The sequence below is a fragment of the Tympanuchus pallidicinctus genome, unplaced genomic scaffold, assembly GCF_026119805.1.
Source record: "Tympanuchus pallidicinctus isolate F22 unplaced genomic scaffold, pur_lepc_1.0 scaffold12, whole genome shotgun sequence".
Classification (NCBI taxonomy): domain Eukaryota; kingdom Metazoa; phylum Chordata; class Aves; order Galliformes; family Phasianidae; genus Tympanuchus; species Tympanuchus pallidicinctus.
In genome coordinates, this window is record NW_026294637.1 from 619083 (window position 1) to 645516 (window position 26434).

The 26434-nt window shown below is 46.1% G+C and overlaps 1 protein-coding gene across 1 annotated transcript; it reads right to left on the reverse strand.

The window, feature by feature from the left end:
- Positions 1-181: 181 nt before the first annotated feature.
- On the reverse strand, positions 182-26029 carry SPG11 (SPG11 vesicle trafficking associated, spatacsin). Its single transcript, XM_052671562.1, has 40 exons — positions 25768-26029; positions 25484-25668; positions 24769-24996; positions 24246-24444; positions 24007-24144; positions 22802-23268; positions 22408-22553; positions 21539-21671; positions 21077-21232; positions 20286-20464; positions 19937-20113; positions 19619-19690; positions 19091-19218; positions 18240-18418; positions 17612-17819; positions 16877-17080; positions 15910-16016; positions 15060-15205; positions 14376-14537; positions 13891-13957; positions 13254-13419; positions 12183-12388; positions 11517-11625; positions 10842-11001; positions 9974-10219; positions 9543-9743; positions 9128-9235; positions 7939-8101; positions 7352-7566; positions 6489-7233; positions 5653-5795; positions 4869-5067; positions 4033-4170; positions 3647-3780; positions 3104-3211; positions 2648-2816; positions 1893-1981; positions 1278-1433; positions 936-1087; positions 182-538 (listed from the first exon to the last, which is right to left on the reverse strand). Exons 1-40 carry the CDS (start codon positions 25977-25979, stop codon positions 358-360), a joined length of 7281 nt encoding a protein of 2426 aa, XP_052527522.1. The 5' UTR covers positions 25980-26029; the 3' UTR covers positions 182-357.
- Positions 26030-26434: the final 405 nt, after the last annotated feature.

A 26434-nucleotide genomic window follows, 5' to 3' on the forward strand; every position in this document is an offset into this window, starting at 1 on the left:
GTTTAGGAGCCAATTAATTCTGCTTATTTTATTGTCAGTGTGCAGGATGTATTACTTCACTCTTCTGTTGGTGTAGATGCAGTTCCTACGCTGATCCCTTCTGCCCCCAGCTCCTAACGCTCTGCAGAGCTCTGAGGTCCACTGCCAGTTGTGCCAGTCCCTATTTGCCATCAGTCAGGTATTTGTAAAGGGTAGATTTATTGTGCAGAACACCTTCAGGTTAAGACAGCATCAGCATTTTAAATATTTACAACCACCACCCTTTTTCTGGAGTTACGTAGCAGCACGTGACTGTAAGCATTAGGAAATGTGGTAGAAGCCCACTGACCATGCAGGCTGTGGTGCTGGTGCGTGGTCCTAGTTGGATAACATGTCATTAAGGCAGCATCCAGTCTGTGCGTCCTTCAGGAGCACGTTGACCACGTCGTAGAACTTGTTCTCATAGGCCAGTCTGTAGTACGTGGAGATGTCCTCGCAGTAAGCCAGCAGCTTCTTCAGATTTCTCAGAGCAGCATCAGTGGGGGGGTGCTGCTTACACCTGAAAATAATTTCATGTGACACTCAGATGGGGTTTGCAGCCAGTACGGCTTTTGTCTTGCTAAAAGAAAAGTATTTCTCAAAAAGAGGCTGTGCTCAGCCTCTACGTTTGCTTCTCTTGGCTGCTTATTTTGCTGCAGTTCATTTTAAAAAGATGCAGTATGACCAGCATTAGTTAAGGCCCTCTGTTCACCCTGTTCGATAAAAACAATAATAGATCTGCTGCTGTTATTTCCACACTACACTTATGAAACTGAGCATGCACTCCAGGTTCCTACATACTGCATTTTTGCACAGGAAGGTCTTTAACAACACTAGGACTTGCATGCTATTGATGCGCAGCTTCTTGTTCTGCCTGTGAAAAACAAAACTCCCAATGTGACTGCAGAGCGACTCACTTCTTAGCAATCTCCTCAAACAGGGCAGGCTTCAGCAGTCTCTGCTGTTTAAATTCTTCCAAGTAACTGAAGTCTCCCTTAGTGATCACTTGTTGGTACAGAACTTCAGCCCAATCTGGAACGAACTCGTACGCCTCGGCCACAGCAGCTGCCTGCAGGGAGGAGAGATGCTGGAGGTACAGGGCAGGAACATCTGCTTTGCACAGACGTTGTCTTCTGTCTGCAGCAGCAGTGTGGCCTCGGTGGCCACGTGGCAGAGCTGACAGGAGCAAAGTGCTCCCACACCTGGTGCTTACAGCAATCAGTTTCCAAAAAAAGAGCAGGTGAGAAAGCCCAACTTACTTGATAGAAGCGAGGCAAGGACACGATGCATTCCATCAGGTTCTGCCTGTTCCTGTTGATCAGCATGGTGCTCTGGCCAGCGCTCAGAAAATGCAGCTGCAGGGTGATGAGCTTCGTGAGGCGGCGGCAGCGCAGGGCCTGGCGGACACAGGAGTCCTGGGAACAGAAGGAGAGGACAAACTGCTGACTGAAACACGCAGCTCCCCACCAGCCACGTGTGTGTGCAGCAGCGCCCTGTCACACACTGACAGCATCCAGTTTGTTTTAAACCAAATCTCGCTCGCTGTGAGGATGTTCACGGTCTGATCACCCCGCTCTTTAAAGGCTCTTTGTACTGCTTTCTTCTCACGTGCCCTGAGTGTAAAGCAGTTATGCTCACAGTCGCTCCTTGAGGACTTGGGAACCTCCCTGCAATCCTACAAGGCTGAATGGTGAGCAGCATGCAGTGCTGTGACAGCAGTCTTACTGAGGCTGCTGTGTGCTGCACAGCTGACAGCCCCGAGGTTCAGGTGCTGCTGTTTGATGGGGCTGGCACCCTGCTCAGCCCCACAGCAGCTCTTTGTTCCCGCAGGTCAGCTCACTTCTCATGTGCCATACAGATCTATGTGGTGTTACCTTAGAGTAACTTTCTGCTGCATCAATGAAGAGGGTCAGAGCTTTCATCAGCAGTTTCTTTAAGTTTGCAACATCCTGAAGAGACTCCTCTGAAATGGGGGGAAAAATGGAATAATGAATTATTTCCACAGGTGACAAAGTAAGATGAAAAATACTGAGCACCAATGCTGTGTGCGCTCATTTCAGAAAGCAGCAGAAAAATCTCTTATATCTATATAAAAAAAAAGCTCTGGGAAATGGTGAAGCTGTTAGAGCTGTTGGGCTGTGAGCCAAAGCTGCTGCAGGAGCTGCCAGCACATCACACAGCGGGGAACTCAGATGGCAGCAGGTTCTCTCTCTCACACACACACAGTAATGCTCTACCTCTCTGCTTCTGTAAAGCAAAATGAACAAAAATCCCTACACTGCATCACACCAACAATAAAGTGAGGGAAAGCTGCATGTGTCCTGAGCTCCCAGCACTGAAACGTTACGTTCCAGTAACAGGCAACACCTCAGCTCCTTGAAAAACACCAACCAGAGCAGGCAGATGCACCCCGCAGTGCAAGTGGGGCCCTCCCTCCAGCCAGGGCACCACCAGTGGATGTTACAGAACAGAGCAGGGAGCCACAGCTGCATTCACCAGCACGTCTTCCTTCTTAACACAAACACAACACTGAGGGACCTTTGGTGATCGTGTGCTGCATCCTGCAGCAATCTGGCGTGCTGCAGCAGTGCCCACGCTCCTGTTCCTTGGCTTTGCAGCTGACGCTCACCCCACGGCTGAGACTCAATCAGTTTCAGCTGTATGCAAGCAGCAGCCTCGTGATTCTCCCCAATCTCCCGGCACATGCTGAAGCACAGGGCGATCATGTTGTGCTTCTCACTGTCCCCCGGGCGGCAGCGCTTGATGTAATCCAGCAGAGCTGTCTTCAGTGTCCCACTCTGGTCAGATAAAGGATTACCAAATTCAGATTTAAAGAGCTTATTTCTCACCCACATCTTTGTACTGCAGGCAGATCTGTCCTGATACGATTTTCCAAAATGTGATTATTTCTCTCTGGGGTGTCTCATGAAACCCAGAATTAATTCATTACTTGGGAAAACTATTCCACACTTCCTACACTGCAGTAATTGGGATCCCCAGACAATTTCACCTTGCTGTGAAATACCAGTTTCTGATGCAGACACAGTGCTCTGAAAACATTCCCCCTTCATGTCCCACCACCTACCGGGTCTAACTTCTTTCTCATGAGCACCTCAAAGTAATGCTTCTCGTGCAGCAGCTCAAATATGTAGGTCATCTCATTGTATCTGCCAATCCCAGTGAGAAGACGAACCTGCGGGAGCAGCAGTGTAAGTACACAGCTCACACCAACACAGAGATGGTCTGCCAGAGAGCAGCAGTGCTGTGCTGGGGAGAAGGCTTGGCACAGAGCAATGCAGTGCATCACACCGGTGGATGTTCCCTCCGAGCCAAGAGGCTTTCTTTTTAGATCAGCCTGCTGCTCTGTTTTCCTTGTGCTGTGGAAGGGCGTGCTGTTAGCAAATGAAACAGTGACCCTGTAGGCCCGTCTATACATTCCCCTTGCAGTACCACCACTGCACTGAGCACAGTGCGAGGCTGCAGCAGAGCACTGCCAGCCCCAGCTGAGGGACTCCTCCATCCCACCACAGCCCGACCCCCAGGGCTGCTCAGAGCAGTTCCTTGCTGACACGCTGGAAGAAACAGTCACACATCTCCAGGCAACAAACAGGGCAGCAAACACACTCACCATGAGTCCATACTCATCATTAGGTGCCAAGTGCTCATCTGTGAGAAGTCGTGCTGCCTGCAGGACCCTGGTGATTCCTTCCATGTGGCAAGTCAGACTAAAGCAATGGTGGGCCAAAATCAGCAGTTCTGTAACTGAACAACACAAGAACTCGGTTATTTCAGCTATCAGCACACACACAAACAAAACCGTGTTTTGTTTGCAGACTAAATTCATGCCATGCTTTAGCAATACATTCATTGTCCATATATTCAGATTACCATCAGATCTGAGATAAATAGCAGATGCTTTTATCAGCATTGCTTTCATTCTTTGTGATGTGATCTCAAGCCAAGTGCTGCCATGCTTGGTGATGCACTCCTTACCATTGCTTGCCATCTACTCACTGCATGACAGTTCCCCACGTGGCACAGAGGAAATCTTCTCCAGCAGCTTCATGCCCACCAGTGTGTGGTCCTGGCACAGCTTGGCAAGCTGCAGGAACGCCTGGCTCTCAGCTGCAGGGTTGGAAACCTGCTTCTGTCCTGCACAGAGACACAGCCAGTCATACCCAGTGTGCTACAGTGACAGAAGAAACAAAACCAACGTAACCTCACCCGACTGAGCGAGGGCTTGGAACTACATTCTCAAGACATTTCTGATCTCAGTGCTGAGATCTGGGGATCAGGTACTACTGCCTTGGAAATCCAATCCTTCTGAACATCTGTATTGCCACTGCAATGACACACACCTATCATCTCACACATCCAGCAAGCTGCTGCTGCTGAAAAAAGGCATTTTGTAACACATCCCTTGCAGTGGCTCTGACTCGTACTCTTCCACGAATCAGTTCAACTCATGAACTCAAAAGAAAACTCCTGTTTTCTGCTGGGTTAGTAAACTGACTCCTCTAAGAGTGGTGCATGAAATCATCCAAGCTTACACAAGTGAACTGATACGAGGGGAACAGGAAGAGCACAAGTCTGCAAGGGAGAAGCAGAAAATGTAAGGAACAGAGGAAAACACAGCCTGAATCCCAGATCTCCTTCCGATGGCTCATCCTCTCTCACAGGGCCTTAACGTTAATTGTCATAATGTAATATTTTTATAACCTTACAGAGCTGCCTAAACGTTACCATGGTAAGATTCCAGTACCTTCAGAGCAAGGATAATCTTCAGATGCAAAGATTCCACATTTTCAAACAAAAAAATGTTAAAAACCAAGGCTGAGGGCCATTAGTACCTTTTCCTTCCGAAGAGGCCAGCAGCTCCTGCACGACTTCTTTGGCCACCAGCTCTGCCACAGTTTCGGGCTGCAGGCCCTGCGTGCTGATGAATGCCTGAGCCCTCCTGCATCGCTCTGCCTGCTGCGATGACAGAATTGCTCGAAGCACTTTTTCAGGGTCAAGGGCTGACATCTCACTGTAGGAGCAGTTCAGTTCCTAAGAAACGTACATGCAGTTAAGAAGGTGCACAAGAGGAAATCCAATCGCAGCACATAAACTGACTCGCAGCATCTCATCCTAATCGGCCAGTGCAAGGGAAGTGCTGCAGGAGATAAAACTCAGTTTCAAAACACGTAAACATAATCTTATGTCACTTCAGAATGCCTTCATCTGTGTATGTTCAGTGTTAATGTTCTCCAGACCAGGGTGGCACGCAAGAACTCCATCTGAGGTTAATGCAGAGCTGCTGCTAACAGACAGATGCTTTCCTGAACCAAATAAAACCCAAATAGCCACCACAAAGGCCTAACTCAATGGACAACACATGCCTGAAGGATTATTAAAAATGCACATCAAAAGAGACTCGGGCTGAGATCTGGCTTACTGGAGTGAGGTAGGAGCCTGGGGAGTCGAGGAGCATCTGGCCACGTTTCCCACAAGGGCTGGCAGTGCTGCTCTCTGCAACTTGTTTCTGGCACCTAAGCAGTGCTTTCATCACCTCTCATCCCCCTCTGCACAAACCTCCACAGCACAGCCTGATACAAACCACTCGTTTCCTTCGTAACGTTACCAGAGCCATACCTGAGAAAGTTCGTACAGACAGAGAACCTGTCTGCAGTAGTTCCTGCCATGGACACATTCATCTGTGAGAGCCTTCAGGCTGAGGACAATCTGATCATCCAGAGATGGGTCTGCAATGTGCGTCCAGTCCTCGGAGCTTGATGCTGGAAGCAACAACGTTATGAATTCCTGCCTCACAAAGGCAGGTAACAGCAAGCCTCACACCTGCAGCAAGACTTCACAAGTCTGCAGCAAGTTCAGCAGATTTTGTCAGTCTTGGAACACTGAACTCTTGACAGCAGTGATCTGTTATTATCCTTATTGTTACAATATACACAATATGGCAGAACACAAGGGATTAAAAATATCCACACCACTTTCGATGAGAATTCCTAAGCAGATGAGAGCAAGGAAATGGCTTCAGCAGTGTTTCTGAAGGCTTCATTTATCCTGTCCTATTCTTATTAAGCCTTATATATCTTATGACTGGAAAGCTTTCTAGTTTGTACCTCATGAACACGCACACGGCGCTTTATACACAACTGTACTAAGAAACAGTAAAACCATTACAATGCACAAAGAATTCAGACAAACACATTCACCAAAGTAGTTCCGCGCATCAGCTCCACAAATGCACTCCACATTTGTAAAGCCTGCGTTCCAGAAGCAGGAACACAGAACAGCAATGCTTTACCTGAATTGGGAACTAGAAAAAACAAATGGTTGAGACTCTGAAACACATCAAGCCTTTGGAACCAAATAAATAACCTGCAAAAACTTCGGGGGAAACAGTAACTAAGAAGAGTCCTTCAGAAGGACTTCATTACTTGTCGGGTGGCTGCTGTAGTGTTACTTACTGCTTGGGACTCCGCTCTGCTGCGATGCACTGCTTTCCTGCGCCTTCTCTGCTGCTACAAGAGCCTGAATATCTGCGTGCACTTTGTCCAGGTCAGCCTCCCCTGAGGCCAGGGCCCTGCAGTGCAGTACCAGTGAAACGTCTCTGCTGTAGAAGTGGAAGTAGCGACACACACGGCTGGCCTCGTGCACGCGTCCTTCATCGAGAAGGCATCCGAGCAGAAACCGGAGCGCCTCCTCCTCGTCGTCAGCCAAGGTCTGCTGATGCCCCCCGAATTCCAGACCCTCCACGTTCAAGCAGCTGGGTGCGTTCAGAGCAGGCAGCTTTGAAAAAGAAAACTCCTCGGCCAAGTTATCAAAAGTGAAATCCCCATTCGCTGCGGCACAGGAGGAGGAGCGCCTCGACCTGCCTGACCCCTCAGCTGCAGACAGCGTTTGCTGTGTGATGCGACAAGTCCAGATCTGTTTCTCTATTTCTTCTAGTTTGTCCAGTGCCACCGAGGCGTCCTTGGCTAGCCAATGGCCAGCCAGGGTCAGCAGCAAATGTCTCTCTGCAATGCTGTTTATCTTCTCAGGAACTGAGGATTCAAACACCACATCGGCCTGATTCAAAAAGAAATCCGATGCAGCTTTGCTGGAGATGCAATTTTTCATGAAGCTGTCGTTACATTTTTTCCAGAATTTCATTCTTATCTGCTCTTGATCCCACTCTCCCGCATCTCTCAGAAGTTGCAGATCTCTTAGAACCTGCAAAATTCACACAGATTTTACAAAGCTTCCAAAACAAACAAACATAAAGCTATGTTCTCAATGCCACCAATGACAGAAGCTCCAGAGGTGACCATCACTGCTCCCTGTGCCGTACCTCTCGCGTAACCACGCTGTCCGCAGGCAGCTCAGCCAGCTCTGCCACCTTCCGAGCCAGAGAGAACAGTCCTTTCTCTTGGAGCTGCTCCAGAATCGATCTGCACTCATTCTGAAACGTTTCTGGGCTGAATCTGGTCAGCATGGAGGGATTAACGGGCACGGAGGAACCCTTCAGGATCTCACTGAGCGCACAGAGTTTCTTCACATACGGGCCTGTTTCAAAGGGGCACAAACAGTTACAGCAGTTGGTTCTGAACTCAGCTTATGCCAATGCCAGCATGCAGCCTGCCAGAGGAGCACAGATTTTACACTCTAAAGCTTACAGTATCTACACCCAGAACTGAAACACTTCTGCAGATAACGCGTGCTCCTCACCAACAAACCTGTGCTTACCCAGATTCCCAACCAGACTTGCACACAATTTTCATCACTGCAGTTCCCCATAAGAACCAGTTCTGCTTACATCAGCTCTCTCACTGAACGAAACACCACAAACACACTTCAAGCAATGGCAGCCAGTCACTCCAGTAAGGCTGTACTGCAGGTCAAAGCCGTAACATCACCTATCAGAACAGCTCTATTTACCATCAAGCAGAAGATTATCCGTTGCAGCAAGCAGCTGTAGGAGCTTTCCCAATTCGTACTCTGTCCTGCACTGCTGCAGCATCAACTCCAGAAGGAACAAGGCCTGTGATTCCAGCCACTGCACAGGGACTTGTGAAGCTGCCGGTCCTTCGGCCGTCTTAAGCTGTGCGTACAGAAAGGTCTGTGAGTTTGGGGCTTATTTGGGGTGAGTTATTCTGCACACTGCTGACAATCACACTGCTCATCAGAGAAGTTCCACACCGAACTCCTTCAGGAAACCACACGTGCCACCCCCACGTGGGGATGTTGGACTTTCATCTGAAGGCAGTCAGTTTTACTACAGGGCTCATGATAGTGAGGAGATAGAACTGCAAGAAGGAGGAACAGATGCTAAAATAAATGGTTAGATCAACAGCTCAGCACACTTCTGTCCACTTTACAAGCGTATTCACTATGTGAGTGGTGCACAGGAAAGGGAAACTGATCTGCATTAGCTTGAATGGCAGGAAGGAAAACAACACAGCATTATGGCACGCAGTGCTGATTACAAAGACATTCATGGGACTAGAAAATCACAGGGGAAAGGAAAGCACTGAAGTTATTTGTATGCAAATCTTTGTGTAACGAACATGAACGCAGAATGAAACCACTTTGATCCTTTTAGAATTGACTGCTAAGTCAGTGCTCCAAATGGACTTCAGAACAGCAGTTCACTGAGCAATTGTCAAAGAGGCATTTGTACAACTGCTAACAACTGCCAGAACCGAAGCAATGGCACTGAGATGCTTTCAGAAACACAGCTCTGTCTCTCGAACAGGCAGTCCCTGTAAGTCACTGCTCTATCAGCAGAGCAGAGAATACCACAGATAATTCAGCATACCAGCAGTGGTCCTACCTGAGTCAATGTCAGCCCTCAAACAATGAAATGCTCACACCTGAAAGCTACAGTGGCATTTTAGCCTGCTGTACCAACTCAGAATAAGACTAAGAAAAATACACTGCAGGTTTGGAAGAAATTATACTTTCTTCCATCACCTATCAAAAGAACCTGCTGCAAACAATTCACTCAAAAAAAATCAGCTCCCAGATCACTCTGGACACTTATTACTTCAATTAAGACACTGGATAGCTATCACATTCTAATAGGGGGAAATCAATGCAAAGACATTTACAGAAAATGAATCCTTACATTTGTGAGGAGTTTCTGAAACTCGTCCAGTTTGGTTTTAGCCTCGTTGTATTTTTTACAGTTCATGCACAGGTCGTACATCTCCAGTATATGCAGTAAAGGGGAATCCTTCAAGACACAAAAACAGATTATAACTCTTTCCTAAAAGTACTTCAGTAAAGGAAGAATTGTGTTCCTCAGCACCTGAACAAAAACACTCTCGTTTATTAACACTGATGCGAGCTTGAGATGTGATCTTCAAGTCTGTAATGGTTGGAAGAACTTCCACTCCAAGATCTCCTTACTTGGCTGCGTTGTTCAATCTATTACATGCAGGCTATCCAGACCACAAAGAACAAGACAGAGGGGCATCTGCAGGCACCCTTCCCTCCGAGAGATGTGAGATGCACTCACGCTCATCAATGACATGACTTACCTTTAAAAAGAGCTGGAATCCCCTTATAAGTGTTTGACATTTTTGCTTTCTTAGAAACACCTTCCAGATAAGTGACAGGTCATGAAGATCCCACTTGTGATTTTCTACTGAGCTCTGAACGTGTTCTGTTGCTTCAGATCTGGTAACACTATCCACACTGGTAATGATCCAGACACAGAGACAGTGAATAATGTCAGCCTCCTGTCAAACAAAAAGGATGGGTTTGTACCGACCAGACAAAAAATGCCACCTCACCACATACAAGCTGGCCAAATGTGTCTCAGAACTTACAACAATTTCCACAAAAACTGAGAAAGAAATTGGTGGAGTGCAACCCACATATTGACTGAGCGCAGCGACGGCACAATGACAGCATCTCCACTGCTTATTGTCTATTCCTCTAAAAGATCAACAACTCACGCAGCACTCACAGGGAAACACGCTGCGAGAACACTCAGAATGGGCGCGTGTTCCCTCAGTCCTTCAGCCAAAAGGTGACACGAAGCACCGGGGCTCTGCTGACAGCGGAGAAGGATTTGGAAGAGACCGCCTGCACGCCTGCTCCCAGCGCTGCCCCCAGGGCCCCCCGCAGCGCCGCGCAGACATGGGGACTTCTCCAGAGCCAGCACCAGGTGATGCTGCAGGACGGGAGCGAAGCCTTCGAGCACAGACGTGACCTGGGAAAACAGTGACAGCAGCATGCAGAGCAAGGCCATGGAGGACGAGGGGAAGGCTGGCTGAGGCTCGAAACGCACAGGAGTTGAACACCTTTCACATTTGGTTTTTCAGAATGCTTCTGGAGAGCTCAGAAGGAAACGTGTGTGCAGATGTGAATTATTCTACTGAAATATTGAAGCTCCCCCTTTTATGTGAAGCTACAATGATTCCCAGAGAACCCGTTTTTCTCATCTCTCTTGTTCGACATCGCACACGGGTGGCAGCACAGCTCTGACTGTCAGTTGTGGAGTTAGGCATTTTTCTTCTCCAGAAAGCAATAGGAGGATTCAAATTAAAAACAAAGAGGGCTGCTAAGTGTCTCAAAAGCTGGAATTTGCCAGTGAGCTTCTTCCCATTATCTTTTCTAAATTGCATTTAATTGTTACCTGCTGGCAATTCTTTATTCATGTTAAATCACACGTAAAGGGGTGCAACTTTCTCGAACATACGGGAACCACCTCTTCAACCAAAAAGAACGGTACCAAATTCTTCTCTCTTTTCCTTTTTTGTTTTTTTTGGAGAACATCACAATGAGCATTCATGAAGATCTCTGCCATCCAGAACCATACACAGACAGCTCACCTCATCGGGCTTATAGCCGTACAGCTGGGCCTGGATGATGAACTGCAGCCAGTCGTTGGATTCAGCACACTCCTTCAGGTAGGAGGTGCTCAGTTTGGTGGTATGGAGTTTGCAGAACTGCATCACCAAGGACCACTGCTGTCTGGAGTCACTGGATGTCCTGCACAGAATACAAAATAAAAATTAAAAAAAGGAAAAACACCTAAGGACAACCTTTAAGCTTCTGCCGGAATGAACTGACGTTCCCAGATGTTACCAGTGTGCAACTACGGCCCAAGATCCACACCTGCAAATGGCAACAGCTGCACAGCCCACAGCTCACCACAGCACGTCAGCTCTGTGGGAGCTCCCAGCCGCAGTCTCTCCACGCTCCCTTCCACGAAGGCTCTGTCTTGACAACAGAAGCTTTGAGAATGATCCCACAGCCTTCCCTCCCAGCTGTGCTCTGTGGAGCACTAAGCCCAATGTGCTGACAGAACTCCAAATTCTTGCCAGTACGCCTCTATGGCCTCTGCTACTTGAACCTGGAACTGTATGCTGAACTCAAATACTGTTAGCCAGTGTACTACAGCAGAACACACCCACAGCTCTTTAACAGTGTCTGAAATTACAAATGATAAAATCCAACGCTCAATTTCAATTTGTCATCATAATCCTTTAATTCATTTTTCTTACCTCTTTATTCCTTGATGCTCAATTGAATCCCAAAAGGCTTCTTCTAAGGATTTAAGAACTTCATCTGTTGCTGCTTTTTCACCATCAGCCAACCTCATTAACTGTTCAACTGTTCACAAAGAAAACATTACCACTGCTGAGATTAGAGCAGCAGCATCAGGATTAACAGGAAGCACAAGTTCTATTCCTGCAAACGCTTCAGTAACAGCCAGCAGGTAGAAGACAGCTGCACATGTAGTCACTAATCCAACTTCCCAGTTATTCCTTGGACAAATTTGATTTCTTTACAGCTTTGAACACCTGATTCCACTGTGGTTGCAGACAACTTTCCAAGTACAAAAGAGAAAACCTTTGTTTAGTCCTCTAGTTGTGTTACAACATCAGGTGGGACCTTACTGAGGCGTTCAATAGGCAGCTGTTTGGTGGCATCTGTCAGATACTCCTGCCATTCTGCCTGCATGCCACCTTACAGCCCTCCTGCCTCGTTTGGAATTGGAAGGAAGCAGGAGCACGTGAACAGCCAGAGTTCTGACTGTTCAAATTAAACTCTTCAAACTCCCATTGCATTCCTGAGATGGTAAGCAGCTGATCTTCCAGCTGCTCACTGCCTCTCCTTCCAATGAATACAAAGCACGCTAGGCTAAAGAGAGCAAAAAGCATGCATACCCAAAGATTCCCTTATTTGATTGTGCTGAGACTCCTCATTTCTGGTTTTGTAACTGAATATCATGTTTGCAACCTTAATGTCAACTCTCAGTTTGAGGCTGCTGAGCCCAAGCAGCTCCAGAAAGCACACGCAGGCAGCTGCTACTGAAGGCGTATTGAAGAAAGAAAGGCCTAGAAGAAAGGCTTCATTTCCTGCTTGCTGAACCCTGAAACAAAAAGAGCAGCATTCAATAAACATGATTTTTAATCACTTTCAATCACACACCCAACACGCTTTGCATGGACTTTATCAGCATGAGAAATGTTTATAAACCAAGTTTTGCATTTAGGAAAAAAAAAAAAAAAAAAAAAAATTGAGGTCTGAGAATAAAGTCCCACCTATGATAGATGGTCAAAAATGAGCAGTTTGCAAGAAACTTTTTTTTTTAAATAAGTAAAGCCACTGCAGTTTACATTAAAGTTAATTAAAAATGACTGTCGGTAGTTTTTAACTGCAAAATGTCCCACTGTAGTTTGCAAGGCAAGCACTGCAGCCTAAAGAACCTGACAGAGATTTGCAAAGATAACCAGGGGCTCCAGCAGCAGCTGGCTCATTGGATGCCTGAACATTTCCACCAGAGCAACTGAAACAATCAGGTATGCTGACTTGATTTGATTACACTGACTTTCCACAGCATTCAGTACCTCAGCCCACAAGGAGTCTGATTTCCTTTCAGCCCAAACCTCAGCTGTTCACACAGGAGGTGCTGATTTGTACAGGAACGATGACAAGAAACATACAGTGACTGACATACAAACAGGACATCTCAGAAACAAGTGGCCATTTCTCCTGATGCCAATCCTACTGTGATTCTGAATCTATTTAGTCTTAAGCTTGATATATTTATGGAGTATGTGAAACCTGACAATCATCTTACCCAACTTACACTGGATAGACTCCCAGCACACCTGCAGCTTTGACGAGACACAGCGCACAGCAGCAGGCTGCTGCTGCAGAGGACTGACATTATTCCTTGTGCTCAAAGGCAACTTCTGCACAACTACCACACCACCATTTCTGAGGTAACTTACAACTGTTTGGGGCTTTTGCTCTTGACCAACTGCTGGACCAAAAATGTACCGAAGGCAAACGACGGCCGCCCGTGGCGCAGGTAGTACAGGAAGTCCAGGCGTTCCATTACAGCGTATTTGTTCACCAGTTCAGGGCAGGAAAAATGAGGAAGGTCACTTGATGCATCTGGAAAGAACAGCATTGCTCTTATGAGCCGACCAACCGTTGACTTAAACACAGAAAATGGCTTCCAACAACTAAACACGCAACGACGATCCCACAGCTCAAATGTCAGCACACCCAAATCCCACTGGAATTCCAATTCTTATCAGAACATGAGAAGCCCAGCAGTAACATTTCTAACAGCTGGGACTGATCACTTTTTCAGAGGCTCTAACTTGCTTTTAAAACAAAATACTGCTTTTCTATTTCATAATACACTCAGGAAAAAAAATACGTCTATGAAGGGCTTAGCAGAGAAAAGGTAACCCAGCCAGACATTATTTCACTTCACAACAAGAATTTAGTGAAATACGTCACGTTGCTGTAAAAGGAATGGCCTTTCCATTAAGCTTTTCTGCCCAGCCATTCCACAGGAAGGTGATCCTACAACCATGGTCAAAAAAGAAAACCATAAAAACCATGGAGCTCACTGACCTGATACAGCGAGGGTATTTGTCGACTGCCAGCCAAATAACTTGCTGGGATCAAAGGGCACTAATGACTGAAAGGTGAGACACAAGATATATTAGACAGTTTAACATTCTCCCATCTGTTCAGACTAGAAAATATGTCAGGGACCCACAGTAGCAGATACTCAAGAATTGCCCGTGCTGCCATCAAGCAAAGACAAATCCTCTCATTCTCTCTCAAAGGTCCACGTTTACATCCTCATCTACTGAGTGGAAAACAAGTGCATCAAAGCACTTTGATTTTAGTTTAAGGAAATAAGGAAACACACATTCAAGTGTTTTGCTGCACTGTGGTCTCAGCAAAGCTGCCATTTTCCTAATAAAAAAATCTTCTATGGCATTTCTTCCAGCTTGCAATTTAGTTCATATCATAGATGTGAAACAAAAGGTATTTGTCCAGAATTACAGCAAACCAAACAGCTCGAGCAAGGGCAAGAATCATTCTCATACCTGAACAAGGTGGTAGAGGGAGATGTCAGGTGGCAAAATTCCATGAGAGGTGCAGGGGGGAAAAAGAGCAGCTCTGAGTTTGGGGTAAGGGCTCAAGGCCATTTTTAAGAGCTGAGGATCAACTTTCTTTAGTGGTTTCTCCGTATCTTCATTCTGAAGAACCTGCATTGAAAGGAAGTGGAATTATTTCACTAGGAAGAAGAAACTGCGTTAAGATTATAATAAAACAACCTCTGAATGCACCAAACAATCTAAGTCATGAGAATTGGACATCTGGTAACAACACAGAAAGCAGCACTTTTTTCCTGCAAGAATTTTGCAGGTTGTGTTAGAAACACAGTGCTGCAGGTTCTCTGCTGTGCCACACAGCTCTCTGTATCATAAGATGTTACCATCTGAACCATGCTTCTCTTCACAAAGTTCCACTCACTCATGACACATCTTTGACCTCTGAAGCACAGCGCCATCGCCTGGCGCAACGCAGCCAGCAAGCTTTAGTTTCTGACGTGTTCTGATCCTGAATTTGGTCAACAAGTGAGACATGCAACACCAAAACCAGGTTTTTTAATGGCAAGAACCAGGATGGTGTCGGTGTGCTTGTTTTTATCCATTCTTTCCTTTGAGTTTTCAGCACCTCGTGAGAATTCCTCCCAAAATGTATCAGCAGGCTGTTGCACGCAGTACCTGATCAATGCCTCCAGGTGCATACATGGTGGTTGCAAGAGCTAACAGCGTACGGCCCTCCAGCAGCACGCTGCTCACACTGGCTTGATTACTAGGAATCAAGATCTGAGCATTTGCTAGACTCGCTTGAAAAATCATCTTTGGATCTGGAAAGAAAGGAAGATGTAATTTAATGTAGACACAATTATTAAGTTGTGCATTGTAACTACTCTACAAGCATGAAAAAGGTAACAGTGACTTTTCTTGTGAGTCTAAGACTTAATTCTCACTAAACCATCCCTGATTTTGTACTTCAATTTTACCTACACACACTCATTGGGATGGAGTCACACACCTTTGCATTGTATTACTTCAATTCCTTTTCTTATTTTTCTGAAAAAAAATGCAAGCTTTTATTGTTTTTTAATGTGTGCCTCTGCAAGAAATTAAAGGTTAGAAAAGTACAGTGAGATAAGGACACAAACTGTACTGACTTTCAATGACAATAAAAATATTGGTGCAGGAAAGCACATAACCCAAAGGGCAGAGAAATCAGAGTGCCTCACATGAAGCTTTAATTTTAATGCTATATGTGTTTTCTTACCTATTCTACATATTCAAATGGAATGTAAGCAAATTAGATGCAATGATGATCACATACAGACCAATTCTGACAGATCTCCAGATCCCTATGTGCATTTTAAATAGGAATCATAATCCACGTTTTAGAGACGTGGACCTGATGCACATGTGAATGATTTGCTGGGGCCAAGAAAAGCCTGCAGCAGAGCAGAGCGTTAAACCCAGCTGTCCCAAAGCTGCCTATCAGCCTCACCCTCAGAGCAGCTGCTGAGTGAGGCCAGGCTCCTACCTCGTGGGTTACTGGCAACCCCTCGGCACCGCACGAGGAATTCAAACCAGGGATGTGCTTCGTGCAGTTCTTTGTCATCCAGGATAGGGCAGTTGGAAGGAGTTAAGCTGGAAATAACAACAGCAGACAGTGAATGTATGGTATCTGTAAGCATCCTCTGCCCCAACTGCATTAGAATTAAGAAGAGCTGATTTGGTGTTGGAGTGAACCGTGTCATCTGTTAGCACAGCATCACATCAACCACCCCTGCTGACGCACACTTGGAGCTGACAGCACTTCTCTGGCAGCTGCCTTCCTTAAGATTCCATGTAACTGCTTCTGCAAATCCGAACAGCAGCTTCCAGAATTGCCAACCCCAATCACTTTCCAAAGGAGGGACCTGACTCACAAACACCATTCTCCGTAGTCTGAGGGCTTGATGAGATTCACATGAATTACACAAACTTAAAAAAAAAGCTTCTTAGCTTTCCTTTACTCCACTCCACTTTCTTAATAATTACACTGATTGACTGGAGTTGCAGCTAAGAAATTCTAATCACAAAGTATTCATATATAGGAATACGTTCATAGTTCCAGTAGAGCATTTCTTTCTCTCTGGAATCCCAACTAGTGCTAAATAAGAAGGCAGAAAGCATTTCTTTATTTCTCAAAGTAAAAAGAATAACTCAGGCGCTCAGGCGACAGAGTTACTAACAAGTTGGTCTGACTCATTTAAGATTGCACTGCTTCTGTTATTACACTAATTCTGACCATAATTGTTTCATTAGCTGACTGACAGACAAATAATCACATTGCAACCTGAATAAAGCTTCAAAATGCAGCAGAAACCCAACACACTGCCTCAGTTTGATCTTCAGATGATGCTGCAAATAGCAAGAGCCTGGTGAGACTCTTACTGCCAACTATTACAGCTGTGTTTCATTACTTAAATCTGCACGTAACTCAGTGAATAAAAACACATTCATACCTGTAGTAATCCAGGTATGTGTATAACATATATTGCAAATTGTGTTCCAAGCAGTGAAGGACAAAACGAGCATGGAAGTCCAAGCCACTCGCAGCGCTGTGCTTTGGGACAGGGTGAGGATTTTGCAGAACTCCTCCGAGGGAAACCAATCTTTGGAGCAGAAGTTCAAAATCTTCCAATTCAGAAAGGACAAAAATCCCTTTTCTTTAAAAATAAATGAAAAAAAGAGAGAGAGAGAAAAGAAAAGAAAGGTGCACTGATTAGACAGCTATGCCTTTAGCAAGTGTGGAGGGTGTTTCCAAAATTACAAACCAGAACTTCCATCTAAGGAATTATTTCATTAACAAACCAAAGATAACACGCCAAAATACTGCTGAGAGTGCTTTAACAACATGTTGGTTGCTGTAGCTCATGGCAAAGAATAAGGAGTGGGATGGGATGCTTAGAATTTTCTCCCCTGCAGCAGAACAGACAACAGGAGCACAACCATCGTGTGAGACCCCAGGCCTGGCACAGCACTTCTGCTCTCCCATGTTTCTCACTGCTCTCAGAGCACTGACAGTGCCACAACAAGACTGAAAGCAAATGTACCAACTGATGTGTGCATTCTGAACAATGGTACCAAACACAATATAAACATGAACATGCAGCAAAGATCTGAGTAACAGGTGCTTCTCTAACTATGATTTTGGCTTCAGAAAGACAGAAAGCTAAGTAACACGTTGGAGCACACACCTGGCCAGCTCGTTCAACACATCATTTCTCATGTAGCCACTGCACAACGTCTTCTGGTCAACAATGGCTGCAGTCAGGGGCGGCCATTTGCTCTGTGCACACGAACCGCGGCTGGGCTCAAATTCTTCGATCCATGAGGCGATGCTGAGCCAGTCGTGCCGGGCTGTCAGGTGCATCCAAAGAGCCTCAGGGTTACACGTGGCAAGGCCTGAGTTTAAAGAACAAAAAACAAAGCGATGAAGCCAACAAAATCAAAGACTGTTGAGCAAAACCTGACGTGTCTTTGTGTGTGTGTATTTTCAAAGAACAGGCATTCCTTTTTGCTAACACAGTGCTGAGATAACTATGGTACAGCATAATAAGCTTAGCAAAGTAAAAAAACATAGCTAAGTACAGCACTGCAGCAGCTGGCAATCAATTAGTACAGCTAGTTCCAAACTCCAAACAGCTCCCTGTCATAACACAACAACACAGATCCTACCAGAAGAGAATACAATAATTGTAAAAATTAAGAGGATTTGCTCACACTCAGCTCTGGTTGTACCAATGCCACAAAACTGCAGTCACCACACGAAAGTCAGATTTTTAATTCAACACTTCTCTTAACTCTCAGTTCCAGAACACTCGCCTTGGCCTTGTTTTCTGGGGAGAAGAATCAGATCCTGAAGGAGCTCATCCCACCACTGAGCCCAGTTCAGCATCACCCTGACCTCCCTGCTGGGAACCCGGCGTCCATCGTGATCCAACAGTGACTCCAGAGTGGCCAAATGTTTGGCAGAGTCTTGTTCCTGTCTCCAGTTCTTCACACTGCAATGAAGTTTTGCATTAGGGCATTTTCTAGTACGCTTTTGTAGAACGGTTCACAATCTGACAAATAGGAGACAAGGAAAGGATCAAAAACCAGCAGAGATTTTGCTAGTTGATTTCTAGAGAAGCAGGACTTACACAGCTAACAGTCTGAGGAGAACAGGCAAAGGATTTACTAATTTTTCCAAAACTGGCACAGCAAATAATGAGTACTTGAACATTTTACAATTATTTAATTCTAAGATTGTTTTTTCCTAGGCTATTTTGTTTGTAATATTACGGGTAACATATCACAAATACAGCAAACATTCCATCTGAACATGTTTTACTCAATTAGTAACTCCAATAATATTAAATTATTAAATACTGCTTCATTTCTGTGTCAACATGAACAGAGCTCCCCTGCACTGCCAGCAGTGTCACAGCTCAGCTGGGAAGGAACACGGCAGCAGCTGCTGAACTGATGTGAAAATAATCAGCTCCCCCCGATCCTCACTACTAACCCACAGCCACCAGTGTGAGATTAATTAAATCTCAGATAACCATATTTATTAGTGCTTTAAATCACATGGAACACAAGAGACAGTTTGTGTATATATATATTATACACACACACACACACACTTCTATTAAGAATATTAATGAATAATTAAAACTGGTAACCTACATTACCTGGAAAGAGATTGCATCTCTTTATTTTCTTGGAAGGACTCCGAGTACAAGCTTTCAACCTGATGCACAAAGTCTATCATTTTCTTCTCTTTTTCAGAAAAATAATTTTCTTCTTGTAAAACTTTGACCTTTAATTCAAATTAAAGTATTACCTCCAATTATAATTTTTCTCTACTTACTATATATCTACGCAGTAACTGATCCTGCAAGTCTAGGGAATAAACCAGCCGTAGGAAAAAGCCCCGACTGCACTCAGATCCATGGAGCTCATACTGTGTGAAACAGACGGAAAGTGGCCCAACGCCACAACAAACAAATTACATTTTAACCAACTTTTACCTTAGCTGCAAGTGCAAAAGATCGCAGGCATGCCAGAGCCAGTGTCAGTAACACACTGCCAGGTGCAGGGCCAACACCAGCTCCCGTTCTGAAGATGGGCTCAGCAGCACAACGCTTTGTCTCAGCACATCTCAGTCCTTAGAGCTGAGCACATCAGCCAGACCCCACCGAATCCCTTCCTACACTTACCAGCAAATCTCGTACGCGCTCATCAGCCGTGTAGAAACATATCTTATGCAACTGCTGCTTCACATCCAAACCCTGGAAAACCAAAAGAGGCTCATTGTGCGCTAACTGCACAGACAGACGGACACGGGGCTGCCTCAGCATTCTGAGGGCACGCCAGGGATCAAAGCAGCTCTTTTAAACACGTTTCTTTTAACTGTATGAAAAGCACGTGGTGGAATCGCTGCCTCCGCAGACAGGTAAAGCCCTCCTCACACTTCCACCACTCGTTCATTTCATCAGGCACAAAGAAGAGCTTAAAGCGAACCGAACACCTCTCACCATGTTCTTCAGGAGCGCTGAGGCCTCCCTGGTGTTGCCCTTCAGCAGACGGCCATAGACCAGATCCAAACCCGTCCGAATGAGCTCCTGAAGGCTCTGGGCAGGATGCTGCCGCATTCGGAAGAAGGTCTGGGCCTCCGGCATTTTGTTGCTTAAGATGGCCTCAGCAATGACTTCCTAAAAGGGAGAAAGAATGTCTGGAACAAACTGACCCCACTCATTTTCAGTGTTACCATCTTTGTGATTCCTAGGCTGCTTTTTCCCCCAGCACTTTGAGGACCTTTCCATATTGCACATTTCCTTGAATATTTTTTATAAGAACAGTCAGAACTTTATTATTGGCTTTTACCTCAGGTGTCAGCTTTTCCCACACCTGGCTTTCCTCTATTGCAGGCAGGTCTTCATCAGAATCGCTCTCTACACCTGTGGCATTTACTTGGGATCGAGGATAGTTTTTCAGAAACGTCCTAAGTTCAATGATGTAATCAGATAAAATCTCTGCAGCCTTCTGCAGGTGCCCATCAGGCTCTGCCAAGAACAGCCAAAACAGAATTGAACAGAAATCAACACCACGGGATTTTTAGTGCTTATGGATGCTGAGCACACTCTCCTAACTTCAATACACAAAACACACTTGTTCTTACTCCCGTGCCAGCACTGGTGTTTATACCAGGATGGGTGACTGCGCTGCCCCATGGTAAAACAAACTGAAGTTTTCCAGGCAGAAACATTACCTGGTTATTTCTTTAGCTGCAGTGCCTTCTGAAACAAGCCCCTTATACAGCCAGGGGAAGATCAGTGTCAGCATAACTCATGTGGCAGCAGTGAGAGAAGCTGAGGGCTAAATCCAACCTATGTAACAGCACTGCCATCCACAATCACCTTGAAGCTGTCACTCCTACACATGCTGATCCAGCTGGCAGCATCCAGTCTGATGTGACAGCTACTGCACTCACACTAATTTCTCAAATTTCCCCTTAAATAACACCTTTCATTCACTTAACACTAGTGCAAGCTTTTTTTTTTTTTTTGTATTATTAGTTATAAGCAAATGTAGGTTGTAATCCAAAACCCAAACTGTTCTCACCCAAACAATGACAAACTACATTACTACGTATGAGTCAAAACAAGTAACCTCACCTTCTGTGTGGACAAAAATTTCCTCAAGCTGCTTGCTAAGGAAAGTCAACGTGAGGTTCAGCAGCTGCTCAGAGAAGTGTTTGCTCTGCGGCTCCATGTCATTCTCTCTGATTGCTGAGCAGAGCAAGTTTAAGGCTGGTCTCAGCTCTTGCAAATCTGCACAGATTACACAGACAGTTACGCCTGCATTCTACGATACGGCTGATCATAAAGTGCAACTTAGAATAAAAGTTTGCTGCTGAATTATTTTGAAGTCCGTCAAACAATATACCTGAGGTGCTCTGCTTTCACACCAAAAAGCTCAGAGCACAACCCAGAAAAGCCACTCATTATTCATCTCTCTCATTTATGAGAAGCTGCAACATCGCATCATTGAAACACAGGAGGCAGAGCAGCACGAAGTGCTTCCACAGACACACAGCCAGCAGCTGAAAGGCAGCTCAGCCAAAGGATTTCACTCACTTTTCAGGAAAGAGCAGGATGCCCCATCAGCAGACCGCTGGGCTTCGGAGCGGAGCGCAGAAAGGCTGAAAAGACTTTCTTTGCTTTTTAAAAATAAATCTACTGTGTCTAGCTGACGATTTTCCAAGCCAGCCTAGGCAGACAGACAGCACCATTGTTATGCACGTATTTTTAAAACATAGGGTACATTTATCAGCAGTATTTTTCACATTCTGTGCCAAAGTCTGCATGCAGAAAAGTAAGAAGAAATTTAAACTACACATGCAATAACTGTAGCCTGAAATAACAAGGTGGCATGGCGAGTGCCTGCCATGCCCTTTTGATTGGTTTTTCAGGAACTCTGACCCACTATGTTTAGAGATAAGATGTTAATTAAGCAATTTATCAAAGTTTAATTGGGGATATAAAGAAGTACTATGAGAATCAGGTCTTTAAATAAGCTTACAGCAACTGAATGTTGCTGCCAACCTCCCCCCTTCCTGGCTCAGTTCCCTGTCTATCACATCTTCAAACAGAACCAAAGAACCCCAGCACATCTCCACCTGAGCTCCCTGCCTGCAAACACAGCTGAGCAGAGCTGCAGAGCACTGTCACAGTGTGCACAGACTGCTGCATCCCAGACCTCTGGATCAATTGTTTTTTTAAGGAGGGATCACTGACACTTATAAAGGTAGAATTAGAGCACTGGAAAACTGCAGACATGAGGAGAGCTGGTGTGTGGTCCAGAGTTCAATTAGGAGAGGTTCTGAACGCTCCTTAATCATAGTTGTTTTTTTCAGTCTAGAAATAACACTAAAGCTGCTACATTTCACTGATTACTTTAAAGCAGTGGTTTTGCTATCTGCAGGACACGAATCAGCCCTGTTTACCTCTAGTGCATGCACTGGAATAGAACACCGTCCCCATCCATTGAGGTGACACACAGCATCCACGACTCCAGCACTGCCATAGATCATCAGTCTGTTCAAAAACTCCTCTTGAGTTAAACCAAACAGAATTAAGGAGAGGCCACGCTCTGAATAAAAGAATCAAATCATAATTAAAAACATATAAACGAGTTGCTACGTAACAAGATTTGTATCTACTGCCTGTGTACCAAATATCAACATAAAGCTGATATTAAACATAAAGCTGTAGGCTCCACTTGTGTGGCAGCTCAGCAAGAACACATTCAAAGTCAGCCAGCAGGGAAGGAGAAAGCTACAGACAAAACAATGCTCTTTTGGGAAGGCTGCACCAGAACAATCACACACACAAAGTCACCTGTCAGCAGCAGACATAACGGCACATCCTCATTACAGTCCACATAAACACTATTTTTGCTGAACTGGTGGTGTGTTACATCTTGGGACTCGAAATCCCAGAGGGCAAGCGTCAGTGCTTTGTCATCCGCCAGGATCACAAACAGTGCTTTGGCTCCAGTCACACATTTACACTCCAGTTTCACCACTCGCTGTGATAACTGTACAGGCAGGATTTGTTTCCACCGCCGCCCCGCATCGCTGAGCTTCGTGCCAGCACTCTGCGACGGGCTGGGAAGGACACGGGGAAAAGCCTTTGGAGCAACGGCCAGCGCCTCCTCGTGGGTCTCGTAGATTAAGGGATCGTGATCTTCAAGATGGGTAAAATACTGATACCAAGGTAAGTTCACATCACACAGCAGATGTGGGGAACGTGATCCTCTTTTCCTGATTGTGCTGCGCAGGGAGGACAAGTGTGCCTTCCATGACCTGGGATGAAGAAAGCAGCCGCCAATAATACAGTGTATTAGGGCAGGTACCATGCAGACCAATCAATTTTTAACATTTCCTCAGTCAAACAGCAAGCGTTTTGGTGTACAGATCAGAACCACCATTCTGCATTTGAGCTGTACCAGGTCCTATTCATTTCTATTTAAATACTGCTTGCACCACAGCTGCACTGGTTGGCAACAGCCACGAAGCTGAGAATTTTTACTGGAAAATTGTCCTTCATACCCCAGAACACACCCTCATTAATTAAAAATATATATATCAGTAGAAGGAAATGAATTCATAGAATCATAATATAATCTTACATACATCAAGACATAATTAACATAGTTCGTTAGTGTTAATTATTCCACTACTGAAGGTCACAAGAGAGTCACATTTTTTATCTGAACACAAAATATTCTGAAGTCCTCACAAACTCACTTGTATTAAGCAGAAAACAAACAGAAAGGTACTCAGAACGTAGACAGCTGTCAGCGCTGGTTCAAACCTAACACAGCTCTACCAGCAGGAACTGCTGTTGGAAGCAGCTCAGTCATACACATGAAGTATCCTGGGGCGTTTCCTACCTGCAGCCTAACAGCCATGATAGACCGAAAGCACAGTGAGCTTTCACAAAGCAGATTTGCCACAACTGCCGGTGAAAAAAGCCAGCAGTTCTCTGATCAGTGCTCCATAGGAGGCAAAACGCAGACATTTTAGGATTATTTTCATTACCTGTCTGTGCGGAAAGGCGAGGACAGCAGCTCCATACTGTAGTCAGAACTAGCAAGGTCATCCTCATCAACTCCCTCAGGTGGCTTCAGTGGAAGGCTTTCAGGATCTCTTTTACAAATCAAATGCCCAGGGAACTGTCTGAAAGGAAATGCATATTATATTTTACCTCCCAGATGGATGATTTAAACTTCTAACATTAGTCACATTTAAAACCTTTGGTAATTCTGCTGCAAACATACCTGAAGTACATGTTTAGATCCACAGAACAGGCATTGTTGGAAGCACTGATGACCACAGCAACGCTGAGATCGTACGACACTTTGACTGCAGCGAGCGGTGATGTGACGGCAGAACTCCTGTCCCCTTCCTGCACCCCACCCAGGCAGAGCAACACGTCAATATGTGCTAGATTTGCACCATCAAAAGAATCAAATACGTCTTTAAAAGGTGTCAACGAAAACACCAGGCTTCAGGTTGCCCAACGAACAGGAAATGAGACAGAAGAGGAAGATGGTGAATTTGTGTTACTTTCGGCCCACGCTAACCTTTGCACAGCAAAGCATTTAGAACTGCTTGTTTCACATAGAGCTTTCTAAGCCTAGCTAGGATAGGAAGTGAACAGTGCTACAGGTGCTGTACAAACATAACTTGTGCCATCTCAAAAGAGTTAATTCATACTTAGAAGTCTTATTCTGACAAAAGAGAAAACCTTGTTCTACCAAACCATTTACACTGAGACCTCGTGGCTACTCCAAAGGATACAGATCCAGCCAGAACTATCCAAGAAAAACAGAATCCCCCTGCAGAAGTTTATATCTGTTATTCTTTCCAAAACTGGTGGAGGTAAATCAAGGGTAAAGCAGTCACACGTCTCCAATGATGAACGCTCTCCAGGAAAAGTAATGTGCATAACAATGAAGCTGTTCAGCAGAAGTATGCATCTGTTGTCTTTAAAAGACAGTATCCTCAAAGACGAGATTGAAGAAAGACCTGTAAATTTAAAGATATCTTGTGATTACACCAATCCGGTACTTCTGTTTGTAAAGGTATCTCAAGGAAATCACAGCTCAGATGCACCGTCTGAGCCGCTCCATTAACTGAAGCGCTTAATGAGAACGTGTACAACACCAAGCCGTAGGCCTGCAGGTTAAGCACTAATTAGTTTCTGCAGGATTAGTGCAGCGCCCTGCCCGTATGTTTTTTTCCTGCCTGCTCTAATGCCAAATGGGAAATTAGCGATGGCAGTGCTGCTATTATTTCTGACTGTGTCATACAGCCACCTCCCCTGAACAGGGAAATGCCTCCAGCAGTTTGGTATCTGAATACAGAAACACCCCATCGCGTTTCAGGCCCATCAGTACTGCTGCCGATCGCTTTAACCAGGCGAAGCCATTTACTTTTCACCGTGTGCTTTAGCACACGAAGCATTATAAATCCCGCAAGGACTGGCTACGGACACACACTGAAAGGCACTCACTGATGCTGTTAGCCTCGAGAAGCTTCTTCAGAGCGCCTTCCTCACAGCTGTGCAGGGGATCCGGGCTGCATTTCCCCTCTTCTCTGGTGAATTCATAGACAAACAGGTCGTGACTTTCACTCACAGCCAGTATTTTCGTCTTGTCTGCCTGCGGATCGTACTCCGCCGTACTCTCCCACACGAAGCTGAAGATGTAACCATCAGCACGTTTATCCGGCACCGCAGCAGCCCGGCGCTCCCCTCGCGCTCCCGCCACTTACTCAGCCCGCGCTCCCGCCACTTACTCAGCCCACGCTCCCGGCAGCACGCTGCTCCGCGCCCGGCCGCCTCCTCCCGGCCCCAGGGACTCCAGGTAGATCCCGTCACGGAGCGACAGGCTGCCCAGCGCGTCCTGCCCCGCGCTTAGCCGGGCCCGTGCCGCGCCCTGCACGGCATCCCGCTCCCGACCCGGGCGGGCCGCCAGCAGCACGCGCAGTTCCCGCCTCGCTCCCGCCATCCCCCTCAGCGGCGGCGACCCGCGCCCCCGGCCGCCATCTTGGAGGGGCCGTCCTCGCTTCCGGTCTGCTGACGGCGCCGCGCTGGGACTACAACTCCCGGCATGCACCGCTGCACGGCGCCGCGCCTCCAGCCGCACTCTTCCTGGGGGCGCGCCACGCTAAGAGGGGAGAAACCGAGAGCGTTGGTCGCCTCTTGGGTCGCGTTAGTGCGGGGCGCTCCGAAAGGGCCGGAACTTTTTGCTGTGAACCGAGCCCCGTCCCCGCGCCGTTCCTTGGACAAAGGCCTTTCTCAGCCTGCCAACGACGCGGTTCAGCAGTTTGTACGGTTAACGTCAGGGCTCGCCGCTCTGTAGCTGTGCAACTGCGGGAGGACGAGCAGAGCCCGGCAAGCGGCGCTTCCCCACGCCCCGCCCGCAGCGAGCGGCAGCCGCGCCCCGCAGCGCTCCTCCTGGCG